This window comes from Elephas maximus, chromosome 25, assembly GCF_024166365.1.
Source record: "Elephas maximus indicus isolate mEleMax1 chromosome 25, mEleMax1 primary haplotype, whole genome shotgun sequence".
NCBI classification, from domain to species: domain Eukaryota; kingdom Metazoa; phylum Chordata; class Mammalia; order Proboscidea; family Elephantidae; genus Elephas; species Elephas maximus.
In genome coordinates, this window is record NC_064843.1 from 24,590,630 (window position 1) to 24,603,150 (window position 12,521).

General features: G+C 46.3%; 1 protein-coding gene across 1 annotated transcript in view; it reads left to right on the plus strand.

The window, feature by feature from the left end:
* The window catches only part of RIMS4 (regulating synaptic membrane exocytosis 4), a 66,593-nt gene that overhangs the window by 36,451 nt on the left and 17,621 nt on the right, over positions 1 to 12,521 (plus strand). Inside the window, exon 2 of the mRNA XM_049869856.1 lies at positions 8,876 to 9,014. Within this exon, the coding sequence (XP_049725813.1) occupies positions 8,876 to 9,014 (139 nt within the window). The remainder of the gene's footprint in view (positions 1 to 8,875; positions 9,015 to 12,521) is intronic.

Sequence of the window (12,521 nt, forward strand, 5' to 3'; positions counted from 1 at the left end):
TGGTATATTTGAACCACTTGCATTCAGTGTGCTTATCAAGAGGTATAAATTACTGCTGCCATTTTCTTATGCTTTTTGCATGTGTGTGTGTGGCAGTAATGGTTTCTTTGTTTAATTTTCTCTTCCTGAGTTCTTTTTGTTTATGGATTTTTTCTTTTCCATATCCATCATTTTTATTGCTTTTGTGTTTACTGACTCTTTTTTATTTTTGTCTCTATTTTGGGAAGTAGATTTATTAATTTCCTTTGTGGTTACTCTGAAATCTACCTTTATCTTCCTAAGTTTAAAACAGCCTGTTATACCTTGATTTTGCTTTGACTTCCTCTCCGTATGGAAGTTCTATAACTACACAGTTTGTTCCCACATCCGGTTTTGAAGTTGTCTCTGGTTCCCTGTTTTTAGTTTTATTTTACTTCAGCTCTGTTTGGTGCTCCGGGATCTGAGGTCATTTTTTTTTTTTTAATCTAATTTACTTAGTTTCTTGAATCTTTGTTGTCGGGCGGTCATTACGGAGGGTGCATCTAAGACACCATATTGACCAGAGCTCTCCAAACAGTTGTTTTTAAAGGAGTTTTCTCCAGAAGGCCAGAAACGCTAATGCTGAGAATTTCATGTGCAGGGTGATAGGTAAGACGTTTGGGGAGCAGTTGATCACATGGAATATTTGAAATTAATTATTCAGTCCGGATAGAGTTTTAGAGCCCATTAGGGAAAAGGAAAAAAAAAAATGAGGCTGGAAGAATAAATTGGGACCAGGTCAGAAAGGCAGTGTGTGCTAAGCTTGGCCTTTGGAGCTTATTTTGCGGGCATTGGGATGCCAGTGAAGATTTTTAATCAAGGAGTGACATGTTCAGGATTGAGGTTCAGAAAGCTCATGCTGGCCAGAGAATGGAGAACTGGTAGAAGATGCTCTGGTTATGGGTACACCAGGTGGAGTTGAGGTTTCCATCTGGCCAAGCATTCAAGGCACTTGGGGATCTTCTAAAACTTTAGATTCACCAGTTCTACTCTAGATTCTGAACCAGAATCCCTGGAAGAGGGGTCCAAGGGATCAGCATTTTACCAAACTGCAAGACTAGCACTGGCCTCTGAGTAGGACTCTGAGTTACTTGACTGTTGTGGTCCAGGCAAGAGAAGATGAGGGTGTGTGCTAAGGATGTGACCCTGGTGATGGAGAGCAGGCCCGAATCTGAGTCGCCAGAAGGAGACATGGAGACACATTTTATCTAATTACTCAACAAACACATGTCACTTACTAAATAGCATTTACTTTGTGGCAGGCCTATTTTAAATACTCTTTATAAATATTAACTTATTTAATCCTCATAACAATAATAAGAGGTAGATATGATTACTTTTCCAATTTCCTGTGGATGAGGAAACTGAGACACAGAGAGGCTGTGTAACTTGACCAACATCACACAACTAATAAAGTGACTGGGGCCAGGTTTCCAACCAGGCAGTCAGGCCCCATTGTCCATGCTTTAAACCACTAGGCTATGCCATCTCTTGAAAATGTTCCAGAAAAATTGGTGAATGGTGGTTGACTGTGAAAGGAACAAAGAGGTTGGCAATCAGGAGACCTGAATTTTAGCACAACACAGTCATTGACTCAGGCCCCCCTTTGTACCCCAGCTGTCTGTCTGTATAATGAAGGGGTTGTTCTGGTTGACCCCTAAGTTCCCTCCAAATGGAATCTTCTTTGATTTTAAGAGGAGGCAGATTCTGACAGCTCCAGGGAGAAGAGGGCAAAGTTAAGGGCCCTCACACCAGCAATAAGAGTTTTGCTTCCTGGACCTGTCCTTAGAGACCCAGCCAGAGACAACGTCAGGGATATAGAGGCCTAAGTGCCCATAGACTAGCTCAGCCCTTGATTTTCAGAGGGATTTTTGAGACCTGGGCAATGGAGACATGTGAGGCTGAAGTCACTGTAAGTAGCTAGGCCAGGGAGAGGTTGGCCATGTGGGAAGAAGAGGCAGTGGTGTCCAGGGCATTTATCTCAGAGGTACAAGAAGGACCGTGGCTGTGAGACGAGGAAGCAATGAGGTAGGGACCTTGGTGCATCTTTCATCCTGTTTAATATAACCCACTCACCCAGAGCTCTTATGTCTGGGGGAACTTTACAGGCTGAAATACGGACCTGAGTGGACCACTCACAGAGGTGAGATTAGACATTGGTCAGTGACACGCTTAGGGATTTTAGAGCCTGAGGACCTGGGCCAAGTCAGTTAACTTCTCAGCGTTGTGTTCCTCACCTGGAAATCAAAGTTGATAATACCCATCTTCAGTAAAATGTAAAAGTGGTGAAGGGCTGTGTTCTGACCTTCCTCCCCCTTCCACCACCACTTTCCTGGGACCTCTAGTGGTTAGAAATATAGGATCTGTTTTCACACAGACCTGGGTTTAAAACCTAACTGTCTTGTTTGGTGTGAACCTTGGGCAAGTTGCTGCACTGCTCTAATCCTGTGTCCTTATGGTAAAATTGGGATAAAATACTCGTCTCTCAGGGTTGTGGTGAGGTTAAATTAGAATAAATGGCTATAATGTAAATGCTCGAAAAGATGGTACTGGTATTATAATTTATCATTATCATCATTTTATTATTATCCTATTCCTTATGAACACTTGCTTTTGGGAGAAAGTCCATTAAACACATTATTCATATTCACGTATGAACAACTGAGTAACTTAGTTGTTTTCTTTACTGGAGAATTTACGTCTTTCTTGGGGACACATTGTAAAACCAATTCACATTGAACACAACCTTAGTGATGACTAGCAGTGCTGGGGGCTGTCCTTGGTGCTGAAGGAAGTCAATGAGGAATGGGCTTACACTGTAGTTACAGATGTCAACCAGGTACACCAAGAACATGTTTCAAGGTGCAGTGGAGCAAATACCTCAGTAGAGGTGAAGATAAGGTGCTCCTGTGACTCGAGGAAGGCAGAACTCAGATTGGGGCGCCTAGTAAGGGAAGGCCAGGTCCCTGGGTGGTGCAAACGGTTTGCGCTCAACTGTTAAAGGTTGGTGGTTTGAACCCACCAAGTGATACTGTGGAAGAAAGGCTTGGAGATCTGCTTCTGTAAAGATTACAGCCAAGGAAACCCTATGGAACTCAGTTCTACTCTGTCATACATGGGTCACCATGGGTCAGAATTGACTCGATAGCAATGAGTTTTTGATTTTTTGACATAAGGGAAGTTTTTGTGGAAGAGATAGTTATTGAATTCAGTGCTAGAGCTTAGTGAGTTTAGTGGGTCATTAAACACGTGAGCATTAGACCAGAACTAAAACCATTCCCGAAGCCAACTCTTCAGACAAAGATTAGACTCAACTATAAGACATAAAATGATACTCGTAAAGAGTGTTGTCCTTAGTTCCAGTAGATAACTATACATGAGACTAAATGGGCAGCTCCTGTCCAGAGGCAAGATGAGAAGGCAGAATGGGACAGGAGCTGTTTGAATGGACATGGGAAGTCCAGGATGGAAAGGAGGAGTGTGCTGTCACATTACAGAGAGAGCAACTAGGGTCACATAACAATCTCTGTATAAATTTTTGCATGAGAAACTAACTTGAGCTGTAAACTTTCACTTAAAGCTCAATTAAAAAACAAACAAAAAACATGGATATCAGAGTCAGAAAGACCTGGATTTGAATTCCCACTCTACCATTATTAGCTGTGTATTTCCTTAGGGAAGTTATTTAACCTTCTTGATCCTCATTTTTCTTGCTCTGTAAACTGGGATAGTACCTATCTCACATTTTATTGTGAGAATAAAATGAGATGATGCATATGTAAAATACTTGGTACAATGTTTGGCATAATGGTGATAATATTAATAATAGCTACTCTCTTAGATATCTAGTGCAGGTATAACAGAAATTCCACAAGTGTATGGCTTTAACAGAGAGAAGCTTATTCTCTCATAGTCTGGGAGGCTAGAAGTCCAAATTCAGGGTGCCGGCTCTAGGGGAAGGCTTTCTGTTTCTGTCGGTTCTGGGGGAAGGTCCTTGTCATCAATCTTCCCCTAGTCTGAGAGCTTCTCAGCACAGGAATTTTTGGTCCAAATGATGTGCTCTGCTCGCAGAGTTGCTTTCTTGGTGGTATGTTGTCCCCATATCTCTCTGCTCACTTCTGTCTTCTATATCTCAAAAGAGATTGTCTCAAAACACAATCTAATCTTGTATATTGAGTCCTGCATCATTAATGTAACTGCCACTAATCCCATCTCATCAACATCATAGAGATAAGATTTACAACACGTAGGAAAATCACGTCAGATGACAAAAAGGTGGACAGTCACACGATACTGGGAATCATGATCCAGCTAAGTTGACAGATATTTTGGGGGGACACAGTTCAGTCCATGACAGCTACAATTTATTGAGTGCTCACTGTATGCCACAACCCACCTATGATGTCCTAAAAAAAAAAAAAACCTAGGGTTAAATGTTGTTACATTATTACAGTACCTTGTGTTACAATCAATTCTCACAACAGCTGTAAGAGTTTGGTGTGCTATCCCTATCACCTAGATAAGGAAACAGAGGTATAGAGTGCCTGATAAGTTATAGCTATTATTATTTTAAAGCTAAACTCTGGAGAACGGTTAGAGTTTTGATGATAGGAGAGATGAGCAGAGAGGAGGGGATCAAGTTGAGGATTGTATCGAGGATGTACATGAAGCAATGAGGTACCCAAGCAAGTTAGAGTTTGGAGACTATAGGGGAGACCAGCTAGGTTGCTAACCAAAAAAGATTGGCGGTTCAAATTCACTGGCCACTCTTTGGAAACGCTGCCGGAGTAGTTCTAACCTACAGGGTCACTATGGGTTGGAATCACTCAATGGCAGCAGGTTTTTGGTAGATTAAAATTTTTTAAATGATCCCCCACACACCTTCTCTAGCAGTCTTTCTCCTGACAGTTATTCACCATTAATAGTTTCATTTATATCTTTCCAGATTTTTCTATGTGTATATAAATATAAAGCTACCCGTATATGTGTACACATATACACAGAGCTACCTATAGATTTGCTGAAGTGTATCATGTTTTACACACTGTTCTGCAACATGCTTTAACTGAACACTGTATTGAGGCACTCTTCCCATGTGACTGTCTATGCAGAACTTGATGATTCCTTTTAACACTTGCACAGCATGGTGTGGAGGTATCACTGGCTTAGCCGGTCCCCTACTGATGGACCATTAATGCCAGCATTTCATTGGTATAAACAATACTGTGTGTGGCCCTTTTATGCATATCTTTGTGTTCTTTTGTGACTATTGCAGAGAATTAATTAGTAGGGGTGGAAAATCTTGGTCCAAAGTGGTAATTTAAGATAGCTAATCTGGTAATGGCTTGTTGGGTAGGTGGGTTGGAAGCAGGGAGACCAGTTAGGAGGCTGTTAAAATAGTTTAAGTTTGAGGCAATTAAGGCGGTTGGCTGTGAAAATGGACAAGAGGGGAGAGATTAAGAGACTTTATAATGCCTGGTAGCTGACGAAGGAGAGGAAGAAGTCAGCAAGGTCTTGGGGTTTCTGTGTCTGGGTGGCTGGGAAGATGGGGATGCCAGGACATAAATCAGAAGTGCTGGTTGAAGAAAGTAGGGCCGATGATGGGTTTAGTTTTGGCTCGGCCGAATTTAAGGCACTGCTTATCATCTGACAGGAGCCCTGGTGGTGCAGTGGTTAAAGTGCTTGGCTACTAACCAAAAGGTTAGCGGCTCAAACCCACCAGCTGCTCTGTGGGAGAAAAGACCTGACCATCTGCTCCCATAAGGATAACAGCCTAGCAAACCCTATAGGGCAGTTCTACTTTGTCACATGGGGGTGCTGTGAGTCAAAAATCATCTCCACGGCACCAACAACAATGTAACAACATGTGCCAGGCACTGTGGTAAATGTTCTTTCATTTAACCCTCCCAGCAGCCTGTGGGGTAGGTGCTATCTGACTCGAGGACACATAGCACGTAGTTGCAGCCAGGACTCTATCCCTGGGCCAGGTGATCCCAAAGCCCAGGCTGGGTGGTGAGCCAGGGCTGTGGCGAGGCTAGATAGGGGACTGCACGTGAAATGCTTTCCAGGCTGCAAAGGGCCACACGGATGTGAAGAACCCCTCTCTATGCCTCCTCCTCAGCCCCGTGGGGATTGGGTTGTTTGTCATGCTTTGGCCCTCCCTCTCCTGGGAGAAATGTGTCAGACTCTGGTGTGTGGAGGCAGAGCAACATAGGGCTCCGAAACAGGGCACAGTGGGGAGGTACAGAGCCTAGGCAGGTGTCTGCAGCCTGCCTGCGGGGTGCTCAGCCGTGGCTCTATCTTCCCAGTGGGGGGTGCATTTGTCGCAGTACATATGAGCCTGTGTGTGTGTGTGCACACATGTGTGTGAGTGTGTAGGGATGTCTCTGTGCCAGTGAGTCTGTGTTTCTGAGATTGCATGCCTGTGTTTCTGTATCTTTCTCTGTGTCTCTGTACACAGAGAAATACCGAGATGGTAGAGTGAGAGGCCATAGATACAAGCTAGGTAAAGAACACGTGGTGGAATGAAGTGGAAACACAGATACAAGGACACACATGCTCCCCCACTTGTTCATAAATGCCCAGGGTGACACCCACAGAGAAATATGGAGTGTCGGTTTCTCTGTGTGCATTCTTGGGAGGGTTGGCGTAGACTTCTGAAGGATATACGTATGTATGCGTGTCTGACACACACAGATACACATCTCCATGTAGCCTCAGAAGCATGCAGAATGAGATGTATACAGAGACCCATGGAAACATGTGGATGTGGACACAGAATACATTAACGCACTCGATGTATTTGCATGTGTATTCCTCTGTGTGTATGTGTGGTGCTGTGTGTTTTTCTGAGAGTGTGTGGGCATCTGTGTGTCTGAATAACACAGACCTGTGTGGGGAGACACACAGCACATCTGTAACTTTGTGCACCTGCGTGTGTGCATCACTCTTTAAAGTCTGGGGTAAAAGAGACACCATCACTGAGTTGGGGAGGAGGGAGGCCGGGAGAAGGGCAGCAGGCAAAGTTCTCCTGGCCACTTGCTAAGCCCCACCCTGATGGAGTGGGGTGATGAGTAGGGCTGCTTCTCCCCAGTGGGTCAGTCAGCAAGCACTGATGGAGCACCTAAGGTATACCAGCTCACCCCCAGACTTTGTGGGGACTCGGAAAAGATCCCACCAAAGTCTGTCCCCCACCTCTAGCCAACTCACAGTCCCTACAGTGTGGGCGGGAGACAAAATGCTGACATTGGATCACTGCGCAGTGAAGAGAGCCACCAGGTTCAAGTCCTGACTACCCCCTTAGCAGCTCTGAGCCTCTTGTCCTCAGCATGGAAGTGGGAAGAAGAGTGGCATCCACCTCGTGGGTGGCTGTGAGGATTAGGACTGTCCTCAGGGCTCTGCACGTATCATTAACTCATCTGCCCAGATGCTTTTTCCTGCAGCAGCTGTCCATCGAGCACCTGTAACCTGCTAGGCCCTGTGCTAGCTGCTGGGGCTCCCCAGTGGACAAAACAAGTCCTGTGTCCTCACGGAGTTTACCTTCTACGTGCAGGAAGTAGGCAGGGAACCAGCAATGTGTGTAACATGCCAGGTGTCAGGAAGAAAACCAAAGCCGGGTGTTAGGGCGGAGAGTGACAGGTTTGACCATAGCAGGCAGGTACAGGAGTAAACTGCTGACGGGGCAAAGGATTTTTTGGGGGGAGAGAATAGCAAGGGCAGAGGCCCAGTTATCCTCATAAGAACTCTGTTGTTATCCCCATTTTACCATTGAGGAAATGGTGACACAGACAGGCTGAGTAATTTGCCCACAGTCCCACAGCCAGTGACAAAGAGAGCCAGGATTTGAGTTCAGGCAGTCTGGTTTCAGGGCCAGTGGCCGAATTCAGTAGCCTCAATTGGAGTGATACTTGCCCACCCCCAGGGGACATTTGGCACTGCATGGAGACATTTTTGGTTGCCACGATTGGAGGCAGGGGACTGTTCCTTGCATCTGACGGGTAGAGGCCAAGGATACTGTCAAGCATCTTCCAGTTCCCAGGACCCAGGTGTCAATAGTGCCAAGGCTGAGAAACCCTGGTCTAAATCCATGTAAAGCACTTGGTTGGGAGTATGACACATAGTTACCAATCAGTTGCCCTCTAGTTGACTTCCACTCATGGCGACCCCATGTGTATCAGAGAGAACTGTGCTCCAGAGGGTTTTCAATGGCTGTGAACTTTTGGAAGAAGAGTACCAAGCCTTTCTTCCAAGGCACCTCTGGGTGGATTTTAACTGCCAACCTTTTGATTAGTAGCCAAGCACTTAATGGTTTGTGCTGCCCAGGAGTTCCTGACACATAGTAGCTGCTCAATAAATAAAAGCTGCGGAGGAGGAGGAGAAATGGATTGGAGAAGGTTGCAGGGGAGAAATGAATTCAGGGGGTAAGAAAATAAAAGTATATGTGAATGAATCCATCAGTTAACAAAACCAAAAACCAAACCAAACCCATTGCTGTTGAGTTGATTCCGACATATAGCAACGCTACAGGACAGAGTAGTACGGTCCCATAGGGTTTTCAAGGAGGATGCAAACTGCTGACTTTTTGTTTAGCAGCCAAGTTCTTAACCACTGTGCCACCAGGGCTCCTCAGTTAACAAAACTCAGCTAATGTTGCCTGGTGGGTAGGTATGAAGGGCAGGGCTGCTCGTGGGGGGCAGGTGCAAGTGAGGTGGATGGTGTGAGGAGGTTGAAGGGCTGGGAGTGGGGGCTGGAGCTGGGCAGCCACTAGCCACTGAAACACTAACCAGACAACTTGTCTCTCTGTCCCCTCCCACCCCATGTCTCTCTCCCCATCTCTCCTGGCCTCTCTGCCCAGAAGGGGACAGCCGGAGGCTGAAGGGGGCCATCCAGAGGAGCACAGAGACGGGCCTGGCAGTGGAGATGCCCAGCCGGACACTGCGCCAGGCCAGCCATGAGTCCATCGAGGACAGCATGAACAGCTACGGCTCAGAGGGCAAGTGAGTGTGACCCCGCACCTGCCTGCCAGCCTGCCAGCCCGCCTGGCTCTCCCGGTCTTCTTTGGTGGGGGTTAGGGAGGACTGAGCACTGCCCTCCAGGAGCCCTGAATCAGCCTCAGGCCGGTGATGACTCACTACTCTGGTGCCTTGCTGCCTGGATTTGAATCCTGGCTCCACATTTATTAGCTGCATGACCTTGGGCAAGTCATGTCTCTGGGCCTCAGTTTCCCCATCTGTAAAATGGGGACAGTAGTACCTACCTCGTACCAAAAAAACCAAACCTGTTGCCATCAAGTCAATTTATAAAATGGGTTAATATTTACAAAGAGCACAGGACAGTACCTTAGTGCCTGGCACATGCAACATGTAAGAAGCTGTATATCAATGTGGATAAATAAATAAAGAAGGGAACTTGCCCAGGGTCAGAGGAAAGGAGAAAGGTCTTATTACCATCATTATTGTTTCCTCTTCCCTTTTTTTATTTTCTTAAATCCCTAGTGAATGTTTTATACACACACACACACACACACACACAGACTACTGCTTGATAAAGTAGCTTCACACACACACACACACACACACACACACACACACACACACAGAGACTACTGCTTGATAAAGTAGCTTCACGTACCTCAAATCATAAAACCTCAGTGCTGACTGGGCCCTGGCCAGCATTTCTCTCCTCTGGCCGCACATCAGAATCACTGGGTATCTTGGTAAAAATATAGATTGCAGGGCCTTGTGTCTGAGCTACAGAATCAGAATCTCTAGGAGTGGAGCCCAGGAACTCCATTTTTAAAAAGCTCTCTGGCTGAAGAATTATCCAGACTGGGGTTCTCAGTGGAGAAATTATGGACCCTTTTGAGACTTTTGGGAATGCTTTGAGCCTTCCCCCCAGAAATACACACACACGCGCGCGTGCACACACACACACTTATACACACACATACATTCTCACCCACAGTTATCCAGACATACTCTTCTCATATAACTTGTAGGGGTTCCTAAATCCCCCTAGATCTGTCCATGAGTCCCTGGCAAAGAAACCTTGATTCAAAACAACTTCCTTATTGTACAGAAAACCAAGGCACTCAGAGAGGTTAATGACCTTGCCCTGGATCGCACAGCAGTTAGTAGGTCTAGAACCCAGGGTCCTGACTCCTAGCTGGAGCTTGTTCCACAGCACCACATCCCTTCCTGGTTTCAGCCATCTCTAGGTGAGTGGATTGGTCCTCGCTGTGCACAGGAGGAGTTGAGACTGTCCAGTACAATAGCCACATGTGGCTATTTAAACGCTAATTAAATTTAATTTAAAATTCAGGTCCTCTGGTTGAGCTACCCACATTCAAGTGCTTAATATCAACATGTGGTTACTAGTTGTTTTATTGGAAAGCGCAGAAAATAGAACATTTCCATTATCACAGAACATTCTGTTCGGGTCTCTGGATGGTGCAAATGGTTAATGGGCTCAGCTGCTAACCGAAAGGTTGGAGGTTTGAGTCTACCCAGAGGCACCTCAGAAAAAAGACTTGGTGATCTATTTCCAAAAAATCAGCTGTTGAAAACTTGACAGAGCACAGTCCTACTCTGACACACATGGGGTTGTCATGAGTCAGAATCAACTCGATAGCAACTGGTTTATTGTGGCTTAGCATACTGTTGACATAGTGGCTTATCTAAGGGCAGATGAGGGGTGGGGCTGGGCTGGGACCCCACCTTTTGCTCTCCCTCCATTTCTGGCCCTACCCCTGGGGGTTCTGCTGGCTGAAAGCTTCCCCGCCCCAGTCCCTCCTAAACTGGGTGTCTTTGGCCTCTGTGAATGGCCTTGCCTTGGCAGACGCTGCTGTTCCACCCACCTCCTAGGAGACTTTCAGGTGGGTGAGAAGAAAGAAGAGGATGCGGACGGGCGGAAGGGAGGGGAGGAGGAAGGGAATGAGTGTTTTCTTTAACCTGAGAAACCCGCCTGGCAAAGACAGCAAAATGCAGAGGAACATATTCCAGGCACCTGGTTGGCAGTGGGTCCCTGAGGACAGCTGCGAGTCTCAGCGTGTGGTGCCAGGGACAAATCCTGGTCCAGGGGTCAGGACTAGAGGATCCTAGTCCTGGCTCTGCCACTGACCTCCAGGTGGCCTTGGGCATGTCCCTTGGCCTCCCAAAGCTTCAGGGAGGCCAGGAAACATCTCACAGGAAGGTTGAGAGGACCAGGTCATGGGGAGGGCAGTGGCAGCAACAGGGGAGTCGAACCGTATTCCCAGTTTGCAAAAGAGGAGAGGAGGCTCAGAGAGGTCACGATACTTGTCCAGGTCCTTCCCTACCATGGGAGCAGCATGGGCAGAGGGTGTGAGGGAGAAACGAGATGATGCCTGGACATGGCAGCTGCTTCGAGGTGGATCTTGTTACCTTATTCATTTTTATTGTACTTTAGATGAAGGTTTACAGGGCAAACTAGTTTCTCATTAAACAATTAATACATATATTGTTTTGTGACATTGGTTGCCAACTCCACGACATGTCAACACTCTCCCCTTCTCAGCCTTGGGTTCCCCATTACCAGCTTTCCTATGCTCTCCTGCCTTCTTGTCTTTGCCTCTGGGATCTTGTTATCTGTTGCTGCCATGTGCTTTAAGGTCCCCGAAGGTCTTTAATTACATTACTGAAACCAAAAAACCCATTGCTGTCGAGTTGATTCCGACTCATAGTGACACTATAGGACAGAGTAGAACTGCCCCATAGAGTTTCCAAGCAGTGCCTGGTGGATTCAAACTGCCGGCTTTTGGTTAGCGGCCGTAGCACGTAACCACTCTGCCACCAGGGTTTCCGATTACATTACAGAGAAGCTTAAAGCCGGGACTCTGGAGTCAGGCAACTCTAGTTGTGTTGCATTTCTACTTCTTAGTAGCTGTCTAACTTTGAGGAAGTTAATTCACCTCTCTGAGCCCAGTTTCTGCATCTGTAGAAAGGGGATGATAATAGTACAGAACACTCATAAGGTTGTTGTGAGGATTAAATGAGCTAATACACATAAAAGCACTTAGAACAGTGTCTACACATAGCAAACACTCTAATTATTAGCTATTATTATTGTTGTTCATTGTTAATTAAGCCACTGTTAGTTGGGTACTTTGCTGCTTGTGGCCTAACGGGTACAATGAGCCACTCCCAATGCAATAGTGTCTGTAAAGTGCTTAGCACAGAGTAAGCTCTGAATACATGTTGGGGTGATGAGTATGACTATTAGAAGGTTCGGGGTGAGTGTTTTGACCATAACTGTGGAGGGTCAGGTGGGTTGGAGGGTGCCTGGCCAACAGAGTGGAGAGTCTGGCCCTCCTGACAGGTGCTGAGTCTTGATGGAGTCCAGCCAGATGCTGCCACTGCCCCAACACCTGGGTGAGGAAGGGGCAGGCAGGACACTGAGCTGTGGTCAGCCTCCCTTTCCTGTTCTGGAGGTATTTTGGGCAATAGTTGGGCTCAGCTGCCAGGCTCTGAAACAGGAAGAGGTGTGAC